The 20,651-nt window shown below is 40.0% G+C and overlaps 1 protein-coding gene across 1 annotated transcript; it reads left to right on the forward strand.

The window, feature by feature from the left end:
- Positions 1-768: 768 nt before the first annotated feature.
- LOC122431423 (upstream-binding factor 1-like protein 1) lies at positions 769-19,543 on the forward strand. Its single transcript, XM_043452734.1, has 2 exons — positions 769-829; positions 18,147-19,543. The coding sequence occupies exons 1-2, from the start codon at positions 769-771 to the stop codon at positions 19,541-19,543; spliced, it is 1,458 nt and encodes a 485-aa protein (XP_043308669.1).
- Positions 19,544-20,651: the final 1,108 nt, after the last annotated feature.

Raw genomic sequence — 20,651 nt, forward strand, 5'->3', positions numbered from 1 at the left:
AGGCCGGGATGTGGACCGGAGCTCACACTCAGCGCCTTTCCCGTCCCTTGAGGTGGACGAGGGCACAGATCTCTGATCCCAGCCGCCCATGGCAACCGAGGAGTGATTGGGAGGAATTTACAGGGAATGGCAGTGACCTGAGTGTCGGTGGACGCTGAAGGCCTTGCTTTCTTCTGAATTTCCATCAACCCTCCCTCCATCAGCTTTCCCTGGTGATCTGGAACTTTCGGCGCCTGGGGCTCCCCTCTCCCCGAAGCCGAAGCTGGGGAAAGGGGCTGAGGCCTGATCCTGTCCCTAGCTCTGGGGACACAGGGAGCTCACACTGAAGAGGAATCGCCACCTCGTTGTTTGAGTCTCATTTGTTACCTGCACTGGCCTTCGGTGTCTCTTGGTTCGCTTGCTTTGTTTCCGGGCTGCTTGAGGAGTGGGATGCTTCAGTGCTGGTTACAGCAGAAAATAAAACTAAGTTACTTTAAAAAATATATTGGTAGATTATGTTTTTATATATGATATGCTACCTCTATTAACTTACTCAAACACATATAGTTTAGACATATAGATTTGTGCTACTTGTGTAGAATTTATCTGTACAGACTGTAGATAGACATGTTCTTCTAATAGGTAAACTAAATGGGACGGCCAATATTAGGCTGTGAGCTCTAAACAGAAAAAAAATACGAGATGTGCCAAGTCTACCCGAAAAAATGACCTCATTCAGTCAGTAACTTTAAAAATAAATCTGTGAAATAATGACTTTCAAACTTAGACATGGTGAAGGAAGATGATGTTGGAGATGCACAGCACGGAGAAGAAAATTCTAAATCTGCCAGTGAGAAAAATCTGTGTTGTTCCTTTAACCTATTAAGCTGGAGAAACATAAGTGATATGCTTTGACCTCCAGCTATCTTAGAAATCAAACGAACAGACAAGAAAGAATAACAATTGCAAAATATTTCCAGAGAGATTACATTTAATTCAAGAAAACAAACAAATTTATATACTTATATTACATTAAAAAATGCATTTCATAAAACAAGGTGAAGTTATGGAAAGTCAAGTGGGCACAAAATTAACAATCTCCATTATTGGAATTCCTGACCCTGGGGTCAGAATTTTGACCTCTCCCTCATCAGCAGTGTCCAGAGCAAAGAAAAAGTTTAAGAGCAAAAGAGAAGGAGCAGTAGAGGAAACTGCAAATGAGGCAACTCTTGGACACACAGGCAAACTCACAGCACCACCATCATAAGCCAGGAACACCCCCACCGGACCCAAAGGCCTGCTGACAGATTGAGATGCTTGTGGGGAGGGGGTAATAGCCTGCACTGACTGTTCTCTTTGATCCAAAGAAGCAGAAAAATTCCCTCCGAGTCAAGGACCATGTCATTCTCCCAGGATCAAGAACAATTACAGAATCCCATAGCCCGGTTGCCACAGCCCGTCACGTCACGTTTACTTCCCAGTAATATTGACGTGAAGTAAATGACTCAGCTCCCCAGGCAAGAAAATAGCTAGATCTTGGTGGAGTGTTGTCGACACCAGAATGATCAGGACCAAGCCAGCAGACATCTCAGATCTTCAAATAAAGGGACATCGCAAGTGACTATTTCGTCATCTGAGGCAATGTACACTGTGTGCGCGCGCGTGTGTGCATGTGTGTATATGTGTATGTGTGTGTGTGTGTGTGCACATGCATGTGCACACATGGGTTCAGTCATGTCTGACTCTTTGACACCCCAATGACTCTAGCCCACCAGGCAGCCCTATCCATGGAATTTTCCAGGCAAGAATACTAGAGCTGGTTGCTGTTTCCTTCTCTGGGGATCTTCCTGATCAAGGATCGAACTCACATCTTTTGTATTTCTTGCATTAGCAGGCGGATTTTTTACCTGTTTGCCACCTAGGAAGCCCCATATAATAATATTACACAATAGATATTTCAAATCTCAAACTAATGAAATTTCTATTGGTTATGACTCAAAATCAATTTCCTGTCTCTCGTTGACGTTATTCATTAGTATTTAATGTGTAATATGTTAGGTAGATTTTGGAAAACTTTAATAACCATAGAGTAATATTTCAGAGTTTTAACTCTTTCACTCATGTATTTCTTTGTTCATTTGCCTTATATTTATTGTGTGGCATCTTCTAAGTGCTGAACTGAATAGTGGGAATAGAGAAGTAAATAAGGCAAAGGCTGTGCTTATTCTCTCAGTATTTGCATTCTCCTAGTAAAATACACCTAGTTATTTAAAGAAATTTTGTTGAATATTATGATGAAATGGCATCTGGCCAGAGAGTATGTTTTAATAGAAAGCAAACTGGTCTGGACAGTCAGGAAAATCTTCCTGTAAAAGCTGTTGATGAGCTATGATATGGTGGATGACTAGGGTTTAGAGAAAGTCTAAATGTTTGACAAGAAGAAAGGGTTTCACATGTCTGTCAAATACGTGAATCCACATAAGTAGGTCACACCCGAAGAAAACCTGAGTTATTTCTTTAGTTAATGAGGCTGCAATATATATCACTTCATTCTTCTCAAATATGATTCAACTATGCAAGGAAAACACATTTCTTTAAGTGAACATGAAACTTATGGCATGCAACATGTATTCTAATAAAACTATTATAAGTAAACCAAATATCCACTGATTATATTCAAGAAATGCTCAAGTGTTTTATTAATAGATAATTTAACAAAGTTATATTTTCAACCTGGTTATGCTACTTTATAAACACACAGTCATAATGTTCCATTAAATCACAGTGAGATCAGAGACAGTCAGGTATCATCCTGTAGCCTCACGTGGTGTTTCAGGGCTATATTTTCCTCAGATGAGAAGGTCATCAAATAAACTGGCACAGAACTTGACAATTCATGGAGACCTAAGGCAACCGAAAGCTCCAGATGGGAGGAGAAGGAGGAAGGAAGGAAGCTATATGTGAGGGATCCTCTGGAAACACCGGAAGCTCCCAGCTCCATTGTTATGATCCAGAAACACTCCAATCCTACCCAGAGGCCTTTCCACATACTGAACTATGGGTAGGAAGCTGGGCGGCAAAACTAACAATTGTTCACCTTCATAGAAAATAGAAGAAATGCTTCTTCAGAATCAATGACTTCCCTGGTGGCTCAGACGGTAAAGTGTCGGCCTACAATGCGGGAGACCCGGGTTCAATCCCTGGGTCGGGAAGATCTCCTGGAGAATCAATACTGATAGCGGTATCACTTGTCAAGCTGTTTGTACAGACTCCCACAATCCAGTCGGAGTGGGTCACATCCGCCTTTTGAGTACTGCCTCCCGGAAGTGGAAGGCCTGAGCTCCCCCCATCACAAGAGTCTCTGCACCGTGGGCTGTCTGGACAGTCCACGGCAGTTATCTCAGAAAGGCTTATATTGTGAATGGTCATTGTCTGAGTCAGAACATTATCCACTGCAGAAAGAGCAAAAATCAGATCAGCATGTGGGAATTTCGCGTCCTGAGAGGTAGAGGCTCTTTACACAATGAGCCTTTTCATTTTCTTTCCTCCAAGAAAACAGGAAATGAATACAAAAGGGAGTTCAAACAGGTGCTTCTATGAAGAACAGCAGTTATTATTATATCTATAGCATATGGAAAATACTCAAATCATGTAGAAAAAGTAAAGAAAAAATACAAATATATAATGAACTCTGTGAAATCTGGCAATACCAAAATCTTGACAGCTTACTTCAAGAACACATAAAATTTAATCTATTCATTACTTTAGAAAATGTATTTGTGTCATTTGTCTTTAATATTATTTAATATATAAACAGCACATTACTTTACATGGGTATTTTGTGGACTATAGTCTCTACCTCTTAAGTTTTCAAAGTAAAAATATTTGAGAGGAGTTCATTCATGTCTTGTTTGAAAGCCTTTGAGTGGGTGTTCTGACAAGCCATGTTCACATACCCCTTGAATTCTGTTGTTTTGATATCATCTAACAGCATTACATTTATTCTGCCTAAGACAATTTTCATCTATTTTCTCAAATGTTAGTAATTTAAAAAATAACAAATATTTGTGTACAATGAATAACAAATGCAACAGTAATAGAGAACAAATTAAAACCAAGCAATGCCATATTTAAACTTTCAGAAACAAAATAACTGAATAAACTTACATGATGGACTGCCACACTGAAACTAAAGCTTCTGTTTAGAACCAACTAACCAACAAATCTCTTCTTGCTGTCCTTATTTCAGACGTAACTAAAAATATATGACAAGGCCACATGCCATTTGGCATAAAATTATAAATATTCTCTTATTTTCTGCTTACTACACGTGATTGCCTATTCTGAAAATGACTGGAATATGCACTCTGTTTCTCAATAAATACATCATTTTAGTAAATATTTCTAATTTCATTGTCAATGATATGGAAATGCTAGCAATGATAACTGAAATGTTAGCATCACTTTAAATGTTAAAATCACTAATGTGAAATGAAATGTTAAATCACTTTATGTGAATTTGGCTGGCATCAGCCTTTTAATCTTTAATTTTATAATCTTTAGTGTATGAAGTCATTTTTTTCCTAGTGATCATTGTTTTCAATAGATGTATTAGTCTCAAAATGTTAATAAATAACAGCTTATATACACACAAAACATATATTAGCTTAAATTACCACTTTAAAATATCTTCATTTCTTTAGATGGAGGAAATACAGCTTTTTAAACAAGAGGTTCTGGGAGAACACATAGCTCCAAGTGAAAATATGAAATAGAACATTCTTTAACTGTTCAGTTGCTAAGTCATATCTAACACCTTGCAACCCCCCAAAACTGTAGCTTACCAGGCTCCACTGTCCCCCACTGTCTCCCAGAGTTTGCTCAAATTCATATCCATTGAGTCGGTGGTACTATCTAACCATCTCTTCTGCTGCCCCCTTCTCCTTTTGCCTTCAATCTGTCCCAGCATCAAGGTCTTTTCCAGTGAATTGGCTCTTTGCATCAGGTGGCCAAAGTATGGGAGCTTTATCTTCAGCAACAGTCCTTCCAATAAATATTCAGGGCTAAATTCCTTTAGGATTGACTGCTTTGATACACATAAATAAACTCAAAATGGGTTAAAAACCTAAATGTGAGACTGTGTACTATAAAACTCTTAGATGAAAACATAGACAGAACACTCTTTACCATAAATCACAGCAAGATTTTTTTTGAGCCTTCTCCTAGAGTAAAGGAAATTTTTAAAAAATAAGAAAATGGAACCTAATTAAACTCAAAAGCTTCTCCACAACAAAGAAAACTGTAAACAAAACAGAAAGAAAACCCACAGAATGGGAGAAAATATTTGAAAAAGATGAGACCAACAAGAGATTTGTCTTCAAAAATTTATAAAGAGCTCATGTGGTTCAATATATAAAAAAGTAAAAAATAGGCAGATGGGCTAAACAGACATTTCTTCAAAGAAAACATACAACACATGGCCAAGCAACACATGAAAAGATTATTGACATCAATATTTACTGGAGAAATGCAAATGCAAACCTACAGTGAGATCTAACCTCACACAAGTCAGAATGACCGTCATCAAAGCTACTACAAACAGTAAATGCTGGGGAGAGCGGTAGCTCAGCGCTGAGACTGCTAACACGTGCATGATCGTGGCCTCCAGAGACATGGGTTCAACCCGGGACCAAAAGAAGCAGGCCCAATCATTCAGCTCTTTGTGCAATAAAGTTTCTTAGAGTAACAGTGAAAGCTTGCTGGAGAATGCTTCCAGCAAAGTTACTGGAAGAGGCAGGAGAGTGACTGCCTCACTAGTTTAAGCGGGGCCTTATACCTCATGTGAAGAGTTGATTCATTGAAAAAGACCCTGATGCTGGGAGGGATTGGGGGTAGGAGGAGAAGGGGACAACAGAGGATGAGATGGCTGGATGGCATCACCAACTCGATAAGCATGAGTTTGAGTAAACTCTGGAAGTTGGTGATGGACAGGGAGGCCTAGCATGCTGCGATTCATGGGGTTGCAAAGAGTCAGACATAACTGAGAGACTGAACTGACTGATTATGTACTTCTCAGCTGGCTGCTGAGAATAGATAAAAAGAAAACCTCAAGGTTGTAAGAGTTCCATGAGATCCTTTCCCAAGGCACACATCCTGAGATAATTTGGCACAAGATTAGCTGGGGAGAACGGTACTTGGCAATGGCGCAGGGGTAAGAGTCTTGAGAAAGAGGTTCCCAGGCAAGATCTGTTACAATTATAATCATTAACACAGAGCCTAAGAAAAGCATTTCCACCAGTAAGATGTGCTGTGTGATCATTAGTTCCTAGAGAGGCCAGTTCTCAGGCAAGATACCTTGCTGCACAAGGCATAAGGAAAGCATGAGTGAGAGTGTTCACCTCCTCCTTAAAGGTGACCTGGACTGCCTAAGCTTTAACTCTCTCAAGAGTGTGGGGAAAAGGAAATCTTCCTGCTTTATTCATGGGGATATACATTGGTAAACCACTGTGGAGAACAGCTAAAGTGTCCTTAAGAAACAAAAATAAAGCTACCATATGATCCAACAATCCCACTCCTGGGCACATATCCAGGAAAAACTGTGGTTCAAAAGGATACATGCACCTCCGTGGTCACCGCCAAGTTGTTTGCAACTGTCAAGACGTGGAAGGAACCTAAATGTCCAAGGACAGATGAATGGATGCAGAAAATGTGTTACATATATACAATGGAATATTGCTCAGCCATAAAAAGAACCAAAAATGCCATGTGCAGTGACATGCAAGGAACTGGAGACTGCCATAAAGAGTGAAGTAAGTCAGAAAAAGAAAGAGAAGTATCATATGATATTGGAATCTAAGAAAATGATGCAAATAGTGATTTATAAAACAGAATCACAAGTATAGAAAAAAATAACATGTAACTTGGGGCTAAGAAGGGGTGAGGGATTAATTGGGAGTCTGGGATTGACACATACATGTTACTATATATGAAGTAAATAATTAATAAGAACCTACTGTATAGCACAGGAAACTCAAGTGAATACTTAGGAATGATGTGTAAAAAAAAAAATCTTAAAAAAAGAGTTATTGTTGTTATTTAGGAAATAAGTCATGTCCAACTCTTTGCAACTCCATGAACTGCAGCATGCCAGGCTTCCTTGTCCTTCACTATCTCTGGAAGTTTGCTCAAACTCATGTCGATTGGGTCAATGATGTCATTCAACCGTGTCATCCTCCTTCACCCCCTTTTCCTGCCTTCAGTCTTTCCCTGCATGAAGGTCTTTTCAAATGAGCTAGCTCTTTGTATCAGGTGGCCTAAGTATTAGAGCTTCAATTCAGCTTCAGTCCTTCCAATGAACATTCAGGTTTGATTTTGTTCAGGATTGACTGGTTCGATCTCCTTGCTGTCCAAGGAACTCTCAGGAGTCTTCTCCAGCACCACAGCTTGAAAGCACCAATTCTTTGGCACTCAGCCTTCTTTATGATCCAACTCTCACATGACTACTGGAAAAATCATAGATTTTACTATAGGGATCTTTGTTGGCAAAGTGATGTCTCTGCTTTTTAATATGCTGTCTAGATTGGTCATAGATTTTCTTCCAATGAGCAAGCAGCTTCCAATTTCATGGCTGTAGTTATTGGCTGCAGAGATTTTGGAGCCCAAGAAAATAAAATCTGTCACAGGTTCCAATTTTCCCCCATCTATTTGCCGTGAAGTGATGGAACCGAATGCCAGGATTTAGTTTTTTGAATGATGAGTTTTAAGCCAGCTTTTTCACTCTCCTATTTCATCCTTATCAAGAAGCTTTTAAGTTCCTCTTTGTTTTCTGCTGTAAAAGTGGTATCATCTGTATATCTGAGGTTGTTGATATTTCTCCCATCAATCTTGACTCTAGCTTGTGTCATTCAGCCTGGTATTTGGCATGATGTACTCTGCATAGAAGTTAAAGAAGCAGGGTGACAATATACAGTCTTGACACCCTCCTTTCCCAATCTTGAGCCACTCACTTGTTCCAAGTCTGGTTACAACTCTTGCTTCTTTTCCTGTATACAATCTTCTTAGAAAACCTGTAAGGTAGTCTGGTATTCCCATCTCTTTAAGAATTTTCCAAAGTTTTATTTGATTCACATAGTCAAAGGCTTTAGAGTAGTCAAAGAAGCAGATGTAATTCTTTTTTGGAATTTCCTTACTTTCCCTATGCTCCAACAGATGTTGGCAATTGCATCTTTGATTCCTCAGCCTTTTCTAAATGCAGCTTGCACATCTGGAAGTTCTCTGTTCACAAACTGCCAAAGCCTAACTTGAAGGATTTTGAGCATAATCTTGCTAGCATGTGAAGTGATTGCAGTTGCACAGTAGTCTGAACATGCTTTGCCATTTCTTTCTTTCAGATTGGAAGAAAAACTGACCATTTTCAGTCCTGTAGCCACTACAAATTTTCCAAATTTGCTGGCATATTGAGTGCAGCACTTTCACAGCATCATCTTTAGCAATTTGAAATAGCTCAGCCTGAATTCCATCACCTCCACTAGCTTTGTTCCTAGTAACATCTCTTAAGGCCCACTTTTTTCACACTCCAGAATGTCTGACTCTAGGTGAGTGACCACACCATTGTGGTGATCCAGGTCATTAAGACCTTTTTAGTATAGTTCTTCTGTGGATTCTTGCCACTGCTCCTTAATCTCTCTGCTTCTGTTATGTCCTTGACATTTCTGTCCTTTATAGTGTCCATCTTTGCAAGAAGTGTTCCCTTGGTATCCCCAAATTTTCTTCAAGAGATCTCTAGTCTTTCCCATTTTCCTCTGTTTCTTTGCATTTCTTACCTTTCCTTGCTATTCTCTGGAACTCTGCATTCAGTTGGGTATCTCTTTCCCCTCCTCTATTGTGTTTGCTTCTCTTGTTTTCCCAGCTATTTGTAAGGTCTCCTCAGACAAGCACTTTGCCTTCTTGCACTGACTGCATGGATCACAGCCTGGTGTAACTCAAGGAAGCTATGAGTCATACCTGGCAGGGCCACCAAAGATGGACGAGTCATGGTGGAGAGTTCTGACAAAACGTGGTCCACTGGAGAAGGGAATGGCAAACCACTTCAGTGTTCTTGCCTCAAGAACCTCAGGGAAACAGAGGTGAGATTTTACATATATATATATATATATATATATATGCATATATACATACATGGGGTCGCAAAAAGTTGGACAGGACTGAGTGACTGAACTGTACTGAACTGATATCTGATTCACTTTGCTATACGCCTGAAACTAATACAATATTATACATCAACTTTATATTTCAAAAAATTAAAAATAAGTAAAGGAATTTTCCCATCTAATATCTTTCCCTCAGTGGAGAACCATGACCCATTTTTGATTAAATAGGAAAATGTTTTGAGAAATAGAATGCAAACAGAGTCAAAATAAAGAAAATCTTAAAAGACAGGTGTCCAAATATCATAGACAGTATCACATTTCTTTCACAGATTGTCTATGATTTCTTCAGTCTACCCTGCAGTGTACAACTATGCAATAATCCTTAACCTCACAGCCTAGCATCAATATTTCAAATGTACATACATGTTGAATAACAGAAAGGGTATGAGATGATATTCAGGGAATGTCTAAAAGGAGCAGAGTCTTAGAGAATAACCACCAACCGCTGTTCTGTGTGCAATTATAGCCAGAGCAAAACAATAGTGTGTAACCAAAATGAGCCTCGGAGGGAAGAATTTCATGGAAAACTGAATGAAAAGAATAAAATTTAAGAGACTTTAGTTTTGAAGGGGTTGAGGACACGCATCAAACAGCAGAAGGCAAGAGTAGTAAGTGGTATTATTGGGGAGTTTGACTGTTCTGTGTTGAAGAACGGAATGTGAAGAACTCTTCTGCCTGAAGAAATATCCAGGAAGTAATCCAGGCAAATTCAGACAGGTAATCAAAACTAGTGGGTCACTTCAATTAGGACTATAATAAACTTCTATAAATGGAGATATGGAATTTATAATTGGGGAGTTCATTTATTAACCAAACTTCATGGATTGGAAGTGTGAACTCAATCTGTGACTCTTTACCTGAGATTGAATTATGGTAATTGGATTAAGTAAATTTCAGAAGGTTGGACTTCAATCTTTGGCATCTAGATGTGTTTACAATTCTTGAAAAATCTAATCATGTGTTCCTATAACTTTCTTCAGGGTTGATACCCTATCACTTTGAGGAAGTAGATCTGGTCTTCAGAGGATATATAAAGCATCCAGCAAAGATCCAAGCTCATTCTTCTCCAGAGCCCAGAGCTGTTGCCTTTGGAGTTGACTGGACCATGGAGACTTAAACCTGTTTGCCACCAGGAAGTGAGCACCTAAACTCTGAACTGAATTTAACAGAATTACTTACTAAACAAGAGAGAAGACTTCTGTAACAGTACTGAGGTGAGTTCTGATCCAGGTATAATGAATTTGTGCTATGTTCAGTTAAAAATGAAACTTTAATGGTAATCATGGATAGAAAGCTAATTTTTTTTTTGGTCTTCCAGTGATATCTGTTTTTAAGCCCTGCATCAAACGTTTGTCCCATATGTGATTTTTAGACAAGTAACATTTTACCCACAGTATGTCAAGTATCCTCTTTACAAACTGGGGGCAAAAATTAGTGAATATTGCTGAGAATACTAAGATGGTTAATCCATATAACAGGAGTTAATCCATTGTCTAAAAATAGTTTTTGTGGGAATGGTTTTGACCACCACCTCCTGTACAGTGTTATGAACTTCCATCCATAGTTCTATAGGAACATGGTCACTCCTTAAAACAGCTGAGAAAAGAAGAGAAGCAAAAGGCAAAGAAAAAAAAAAAGAAAGAAATATACATCTGAATGCAGAGCTCCAAGGAATAGCAAGGAGAGATAAGAAAGTCTTCCTAAGTGATCAGTGCAAAGAAATAGAGGAAATTCATAATGGGAAAAAATAGAAATCTTCAGGAAACTAGAGCTATCAAGGGAACATTTCATGGAAAGCCGGGCACAATAAAGGACAGAAATGGTATGGACCTAATAGAAGCAGAAGATATTTAGAGGAGGTGGCAAGAATACACAGAAGAACTATACAAAAAAAGATCTTAATGACTCTAATAGCCATGATGGTGTGATCACTCACCTACAGCCAGACATCCTGGAGTGCTTAGTCAAGTGGGCCTTAGGAAGCATCACTGCAAATAAAGCTAGTGGAGGTGATGGAATTCCAGCTGAGCTATTTCAAATCCCAAAAGATGATGCTGTTAAAGTGCTGCCCTCAATATGCCAGCAAATTTGGCCAGCAAAATATGCCCTCAATATGGCCAGCAGTGGCCACAGGACTGGAAAAGGTCAATTTTCATTCCAATTCCAAAGAAAGACAATGTCAAAAATGTTCAACCTACCACACAAATTGCACTCAACTCACAGGCTAGCAAAGTAATGCTCAAAATTCTCCAAGTTGGCTTCATGAACCGACAACATCCGGAGGTTCAAGCTGAATTTGTAAATGGCAGAGAAACAAGAAATCAAATTGCCAACATCCATTGGATCATAGAAAAAGCAAGAGAATTCCAGAAAAATATCTACTTCTGCTTCATTGACTACACTAAAACCACTAAAGTCATGTCCAACTCTGTGTGACCCCATAGATGACAGGTTCCCCCATCCCTGGGATTGTCCAGGCAAGAACATTGGAGTGGGTTGCCATTTCCTTCTCCAATGCATGAAAGTGAAAAGTGAAAGTGAAGTTGCTCTGTCGTGTCTGACTCTTAGCGACCCCATGGACAGCAGCCTACCAGGCTCCTAAACCCAGGGGATTTTCCAGGCAACAGTACTAGAGTGGGTTGCCAATGCCTTCTGCCGCCATTGGCCCTGGAGGTCACTATTTTTATCAATTTCCTAAGGCTTCCACAACACTCGACCCCACATGGGGTGGCTTAAAACCAGTGTAATCTCTGACAAATCTGGAGGCTGGAAATCAAGGTGTTGGCAGGGTTGTACTCCTTCCAAAAGCCCTGAAAGAATTTGTCTTCGTTTCTTTCAGTGCCAGGTGGCTCCTGGCCATCCTCAAATTATGACATTTAACTTGAATCTCTGCCTCCTTTCAGGACCTTTTCTGCTGCATCTAAAACATCCCTCCTCTTTCTCTCATCAGGACAGCTGTCAGCATATTTAGGGTCCACTCTTTACCCTGGAAGGTCTCATCATGGTCCCTTCACCTCGATTATGTCTGCAAAGACTTTATTCTAAAAATAAAGTCACAGAGATACTGGCTGTTGGGATTTGGACATAATTTGGGAGAGGGTAAGGGGCACATTTTGGAGAAGGGCATGGCAACCCACTCCAGTATTCTTGCCTAGAGAATCCCATTAACAGGGGAGCCTGGCGGCTACAGTCCATGGGGTCACAAAGAGCTGGACACGACTGAGCAACTAACACAATGGGCACATTAACTCTCTACTTCAAGAACAGAATGAAAGAATGTTGTCCTAAATTCAAGAGTCTCAGATTTTTCTGGGGGAAGTAAAAACCTCAATATTTTTTCTTTGCTTTGTACATAGATTATATGCAGTAGAGAAATAGTTAAAGCAAGGTTTCAGATTTGTGAGGTTTTGTCCAGTGAATTCCTTTGAAGTTTTTTCGAGGTTAGAATTACTGGGTCAAAGGCAAATATACTTTTTAAGATTTGAATGCATATATACAAAACATCCTAAAGTCCATCAACTGGTTGGATCTCCTTGCAGTCAAAGGGACTCTCAAGAGTCTTCTCCAACCCCACAGTTCAAAAGCATCAATTCTTTCAGATCTGGTTTCCTCAGTGTGTATGCCCAGGAGTGGTATTGCTGGGTCATATGACAAGTGCTCGAACCTGGTGCACTGGGAAGACCCAGAGGAATCGGGTGGAGAGGGAGGGGTGGGGGGGATCGGGATGGGGAATACGTGTAAATCTATTGCTGATTCATGTCAATGTATGACAAAACCCACTAAAAAAAATAAATAAATTAATTAAAAAAAAAAAAAAGCATCAATTCTTTGGTGCTCAGCTTTCTTTATAGTCCAACTCTCACATCCATATATGACTACTGGAAAAACCATAGCGTTGACTTGACAGAACTTTGTTGACAAAGTAGTGTCTCTACTTTTTAATATGTTGTCTAGGTTGGTCGTAACTTTTCTGCCAAGAAGTAAGTGTCTTCTAATTTCTTGGCTGCAGTCACCATCTGCAGTGATTTTGGAGCCCAGAAAGTAAAGTCTGTCACTGTTTCCCCATCTATTTGCCATGAAGTGATGGGATGAGATGCCATGATCTTCCTTATTTGAATGTTGAGTTTAAGCCAACTTTTTCACTCTCCTCTTTCACTTTCACATAAGAGACTCTTTAGTTCTTCACTCTCTGCCATAAAGTGTGGTGTCATCTGCATGTCTGAGGTTATTGATATTTCCCCTGGCAATCTTGATGCCAGCTGTGCTTCATCTAGCACAGCATTCCTCATGATATACTCATGATATCTATCATGATATACTCATGATATAAATAAGTAGGGTGACAATATACAGCCTTGATGTACTCCTTTCCCTATTTGGAACCTGAACGTTTTGGAAATTTTTTATTTTCTCTAATAGTGAATTTACTAATATTTAATCTTATTTTTGTGTTATAAATAATGCAACATTTATTGATTCCCTTAATTTTTATGGATGATAAAATATTATATTAAAACTAATTAGAACTACTGACCTCTGCAAACTATTTATGTGAATGTCATATATGTAAGAAAAATAGCTGTGCTTTTTCAAGAGCAGTTCAGCAAAAACTATGAATTATATACAGAGAGATGAAACATTTATTTTTAGCAAATCCGATCTACTAACTACCATGGAATCCTCCAGAAAGTTGAGCAATCCAGTGTATATTTTAATATATGATTTCAGCTTTGCCTGTGCACATCCCTAAGTAAAAGTATATGCCCCAAAATTATGCCATAGTTATTTACTGTTTTTTGATGCTAAGTATCAAAATATTTCACTGATTTAGGTTTTCCAAATAATATCCTACTGTTCCATGTTTCACAATACTAGTTGCAAAGTATATTGATATATAATTTTGGAAATAGAAGAAGTCAGTTTTAAGACAGTTATGAAATCTGTTATTGAAAACATTCTTGGGCCTAATAACTAGTCATTTCAAGCTAGATATACTTTTGCCCATGTTGGATTAAATCATATTTTTCTCAACAAAGCAACTGTATTTTTAAAAATGCAATGTTCCTGTTTAATCACTCTAAAATCAGAATTATATCAATCATGGATGCCAGAATTTGGAGCCTCTTTTTTCTCAAATTCCCAAACTAATCTACAATAATTATTCATATTTTGATCTATTCTATACACTGGTAGAATATGCCTTCGAACTGAAGGGGTTTTAATGACCACTGTAAATTTGATATGTTATTAGGCCTTAGAGTTTGTGAATAAAGTGTAGAAATTATCAAATCATGGAAGTATACATATTCAAATATCTTAGCAAACTAAAATCAAATATGGAGGGAATTTAAGGAGAATGTAAGATCCTTAAAATCACAGAGGAATGGGTATTCAATATAAAACTCAGAGATGAGGACTGGGACTTCAGTTGTGGATTCTATTAACATATAGAGATTAGAAAGATATTTAGTGCAGTTAATGTTGATTGGGTTTATCCAAGGAACTGTGGTAATCTAATCAGGAAGGGGCCTCTAGGCTCCTGATAGGTGGATCTCAGATGCACTGTTTCTTCTGTTCACAGTTGTTCTGAGTTGGCTGGACCGTGGACAGCTCTGAAAGTTACAGCTGCTGACCCATCCAGAGAACATAGAACTCCTGACTGGATGGGACTGATTTTGTACCAGCACTGAGGAGACCAAAGCTACAACTTTCTGGTGAGTAGATTGTTCTGAGTAGATGGATTCATATTTCTTTCCCTCAAAAATTTAAAAAAAAAAGATAATTTAAATTTAGCAGTAGCAGGCTTAAGAATTTTTTAAGCAAATGAAAACAACCAGTTCATAAGAATTATGTTATTACTTAGAATTCACTCTGAATCTATAGGCTTACTTCAAATCATTGGAATTTGTGAATGAACATGAGTGACTCTATGAACTTATGATTTCATGATATAAAAGGAAAATATGAATTTCTTGATGGGAAGTCCTAGACAGTTTTTCCATTTAGCATGATACCTAAAATTTGATTGAGAAACTGTGCTATAGAGCATGAAGAGTAATATATTTGTAAGGAAAAGTTGGGATTTCCGCCTTTAAATTGTCCATAGCAATCCAGACCTGATGATGGCTCTCAAAACAACATCGGTAACACACCAAATAGCTGAAAGAAAAAGAAACTGCACTCACTCTGATATGGAAGTGAAAACTTTTATTAACTTCAGTCATTTATTTTGAAGCACAGTATAGTAGATGGCTGGCTTCCCTGGTGGCTCAGGGGAAAAGAAGCTGCCTGCAGGAGACACAGGTTCGATCTGTGGGTCTCAATGGCCCCTGGAGAAGGAAATGTCAACCCACTCCAGTGTTCTTGCCTGGAAAATCCCATGGACAGGAGCCTGGTGGGCTACAGTCCAAGGGGTTGCAGAAGAGTCACATAGGCCTCAGGGACTAAACAACCACAATATTAGATGGAACTGTGTGTTTATTGATTGATGGATTTGATGACTTTGGCTGCACCAGATACTTCATGCACCTCAAGGGATCTTTAGATGGGGCACGCAAACTCTTAGTCACCACACAGGAACTCTGTACATTGGCAGGTGAATACTTCGCTGTGGAATGTGGGCTCTAATTCCCTGACGAAAGACCAAATGCTAGGCCAGCTCCAAAGAAGGCCCAGAACTGGTCTTATTTTGACTTAGAATTTGTATGTTTCCAAATGGGAAAACTTTTCTGATAGTAGAGCAAATCTGATATAATTGGGAGTATGTTGATGTGCTAATCAAAGAAATGGATTCCCCTTACATTAAGGTCACTTAAATTGAAGAGTGTCATTCTCAAAGAGAAGAGAAAATTCAATTGTTAGAGTTCTCAGAACTGAAAGTTGTAGTTAAAGAAAGATTACTGTTATGCTTAAGAGTCATTTTTATTAGAGATAGAAGGGACTGAGTTTTAATAGAATAAAATAGAACATTGAACTTGAGTACCTTTGTTTAGTGTAGATACACTGTGTGTGATACACTATGTGTGATATGTCATTGTTTCTCAGGTTGCTCTATCAGAGGCAGTAAGAAGACTCTTCTTGTGTGAGTGCAGGAGACACGTGCAGAGAAGGGCTTCCCCTGCCAGCGCCTGAAGTACCTGCACCTCCTCCATAGGTCAGTGTTCCTATTTGTTCATTTCTATGAGCTTCCAATGAGGCCTGTCATCTTTATATCTCAGCCAAAACAGAGTCCTTGGCTTATTGTGAAGTAGTAAAGTGAAAGTTGCTCAGTCGTGTCCGACTCTTTGTGACCCCATGGGCTATCCAGTACATGGAATTCAGGCCAGAATACTGGAGTGGGTAGCCTTTCCCTTCTCCAGGGTATTTCCCAACCCAGGAATCAAACCCAGGTCTTCCACATTGCAGGTGGATTCTCTACCAGCTGAGTAACAAGGAAAGGGTCTTGTTGGATAGAGTTGTATTTAATATGCCTTATTATAATGTCTATTGACCTCACCAGAAATGAAATATTGACCACTTAAACTCTTTTTCAATCCTTACATACATGTGTTTACCCTTCTCTTCTCTTCATCTTCCCTTTGTACTTCTGTGGCCGGTTTCTTAGATGAATTATATCTATTACGTGTTTCTTAGATGAATTGTATCATCATCTCAACTGCACATTCAGTCTATGGCCATTTGGACTTTTCTTAGAAGGGAATGATACTCAGAATCCTAAGGAGTGTTACTGTTCTAGAGAAGATGGCCTTCACAGTAACACTGAGCAGAAAGTACAGAATTCCTGTCTACATCCTGCCTCCCCAGAATAAGCATGTGTTTCCCTCCCCCCCACCCTCCGTTATCACATTATGTCTCAGAGTCGTGTGTTTATTATGATTTAGGAACCTCCACTGACACTTCATTATCACCCGAAGTCTATGGTTTCACATTAGTGTTCACTCTTGGTGTTGTGTATTCTGTTAGTCTTCACTGATATACAGTGACACGTATCCACCTTTATAATATCCAGAAGTGTTAGACTGCTGAAAGTCATTTGTGATCACATATTCATCAGCCCCGTCACCCTAACTGCTGGGAAGCAAAGTTTATTTCACTGTCCTCATATATTTCTCTTTTTTTCCATATATTCCTCTTTCGTGGAATGTCTTATAGTTAGACTCATAAATCATGTATGCTTTTCAGCTTATCTTCATTCACTTAGAGATATGAATGAAAGAATACTCTGAGTCTCTTGCTGGCTTGATCGCTCATTACTTTTTAGAACTGAGTACTATTTCTTGGCCTTGATATACCAGAGTTTCTTTACCCATTCATATTGGTTGTTTTCGAGTTTTGTGATTATGACCAATGTGGCTATAAACACCCCAGTGCAGGTCTTATTTTTTTTTAATGGATATAGGTTTTCAAATGATTTGGGCAAATACAAAGGAGCATGAGTCCTGACTTATGTGGTAGGAGGATATTTAGTTTTGTCACAAATTGCCTTATTGTCTTTCAGAAGGTGTGCACTGTTTTCATCGCCTTAGGAAATGAATCAAATTTCCTGATAGTCCACCCTCTCAGCACTTGGTCCTTCTTGGGGGTTTTGACCATTTTTGTCCGTGTGCTGTGGTATCTCATTGCTATTTTAAAGCCCTCTTGCTTGTCAGGTATTTTTATTTTTAACTTCCCTGCCTTTTCTCTCATCCTTTGTCCCTTGAGTGAGTCCCCAGGCTTTTCTTCATTTCTATGTAAAAGCCACTGTGGTGAGACTGGAAGGCAAGTTGGGGTCAGGCCTGAGGATTTTTAATTGTGAAAAGAAGCTGCATAATGCTCACAGGACTCTCAACTCAGAGGTTGGGTGGGTTTTCATTTACGTTCTTGAGGGTAAATGAAATGACAGAAGGGACGTACGCCAGGCGGGCGGTGCTTCTCTCCTGAGTCACATAGGAGAGTAACTTTCCTTTTCTTTCTCCACAGAAACGGAGGATCGCACACACTGCAGGACTTCAGAAATAACTCACCTGCTGAATCTTGAGAGTGAAGAAGCTGAAGATTCTGCTGAGGTGTCCAAACTGCTGGGATCACATAAGTGTCCCAAAGACCCAGAAATGGCGATGCCTAAACGCCAAGATGACTGGTCCAAGGAAGACATTGTGCAGTTATTGGAATGTATGGAGAAAAACATTCCATCCAGTGACGGGCACACGTTCAAAACAACCCAGTCAGTGATGGACTGGGAAAAAGTAGCTTTTAAAGATTTTTCTGGGGAAATGTGCAGACTCAAATGGTTAGAGGTTTCCCATAAGGTGAGAAAGTTTCGCACACTGAAAGAATTAGTCCTGGAAGCTAAGGAAAATGTTAGCAATCCTTCCAAAAAACACAAGAAAACACAGAAAACACAGAAAACACAAGAAAGCACCAGAAAAGACAAGAAGCATGCTTATTTGTTCAAGAAGTCTCTGACAGCTTACCGCCACATTTCCCAAGTGATGCGACCCCAGTACATCCAAAAACACCCCAAGATAAGCAAGCAGGAGCTGACCAGGGATCTGTCTGAGGAACACAGGAAGGTGCCTGAGCAGTTGAGGGTGAAACACGGTCAGCATCTTGAGAAAGAGAAAAAGGATTTTAGGGAGAAAAAGGCTCTGTTCAGAGAACAGCACCATGATCTAGTCTCAAACCCCAAGAAATCTAGTGTCCCCCAAAGAAGTGAAATGAAAGTGCCAGAGAAGTTTCAGGAGACTGTTCAAAAAGTGAAGTCTCCCCATGAAAAAAGTTTACCCATGATGTGGAAATTCCAGGGAGAGCCCAAGAAGCCCCCGATGAATGGCTATCACAAGTTCCACCAGGATCTCTGGTCGAGCAGGGAGCTGAAAGTGATTCCCTTGAGGGAGCGCATGGTGGAGGTCAGTAGACGCTGGCAGCGGGTCCCCCAGGACCAGAAGGAGCTTTATAAGAAGCAGGCAGAGGAACTGCAGACACAGTACAAGGTGGACCTTGATCTCTGGCTCAGGACTCTGTCTCCTGAAGAATATGCTGCTTACAGAGAGGCGACCTGTGCCAAGCGTAAGAACATGAGCGTGACGGGGGGCCCGAACCCCAAGATTAGAAGGATGGATCTGCAGTCCCCATCATCAGGAAATCCTCAAGGAAGGCTTAGAGAGGACCCAGGGCTTCAGGCTGCAGAGTTAGCATCATCAGACACGATTGGAGATCATTCTCCTGCCTCAGGGAGATCAGAAGAAAATGAGGAAGAGGAGGAAGGCAGCTCCTCAGCCCCCAGCAGTGAGGATGAGGATGGAGATTCTGAGCCAGAGGAGCGCAGCTCCAGCTCCTCATCCTCAGGGGACTCCTCTGACTCGGATTCCGACTGAGTTTAGTTCACAACCTGAAGGACAGAATTTTCAGCAAAAGTTCATCGGCTCTTCTCTCTATGCCTTTTCATTGCCTTCCTTCTTTCCTTCCCTCTTCATACAAAGTGGGACCTGTTGGAAAGAAGGCATCTTGTGCTGTAATTTCTGGCCTCTCCATCTACCCCAAGTTCACCCCGAGAGAAAGTCAATGCAATGACGCCCCCTGGAATTAACCCTGAGCTGACAGGGCTGCGGGGCACCCTGGACTAGATTGAGCTCCTTGAACTGGAAAGGTTTGCTCTCCTCATCCTCTGCCTGCCAGACGTGTGAGGGGCTCCAGGGGTCTGTGAGCCCCCTTCTCTGTGACCTTGTCCCTCAGGACTCAGGCTGTGAGCTGGGAAGGGAAGATCTGATTGACTGGAAGTAGGAGATTTGCCTTAAAGAAAACTGTCCGGACCTGATGTCTCTACCCCATCTCTCTGAAGTGAGGAGCTGGCCCTTCCTTACCTTGGAAGTGGGACTGGCACGTGGGCAGCAGCATTTCCATGTGTGTGTGCATCCCGTTAACTGCCTGTGAGATTTCTCACTGATCAAAACCTCAAAATTAAAAATGTGTCACCCTCCACCTGAACTAGCTTTTCCTTAAAACCAGCCTCCTTTGACACAATGGCCCTGAGTTTGCAGGCCATGTCTGAATTTCTGCAGGTTTCTGTCCCAACCCCTTCTTCCTGCTCCAGGTTGTAAGTGAATCATGTTCTTACCATAGACTCAAACTGTATTATATTATGACTTGTATAGTTTGTATGTCAGTATTTTAATTCACACTTACTAAACTATTTGGGGATTCATCTACCACTATGACACATTGTTATTATTTTGGTTTATTGATGTATTTGAAAGTTTATTTAAAGCTATTGCCATCTCATTAAACTTTTTTTTTCTAAACTTCCCTGGCTATTTTCATTTTTGATTCTCATGGACAATTAGTATCACACAAGTATTGTTCTTGTATATGAAAAGTGTTGAATTTGGAGAGTTCCTCTTCATCCATGATGTCTTAGTGGAATATTTTATTCTTCATGAATATACAGCTGGGAACTTACTGTAAAGCACATGGAACTCTGCTCAA

This window comes from Cervus canadensis, chromosome 29 (assembly GCF_019320065.1).
Source record: "Cervus canadensis isolate Bull #8, Minnesota chromosome 29, ASM1932006v1, whole genome shotgun sequence".
Taxonomy (NCBI): Eukaryota; Metazoa; Chordata; class Mammalia; order Artiodactyla; family Cervidae; genus Cervus; species Cervus canadensis.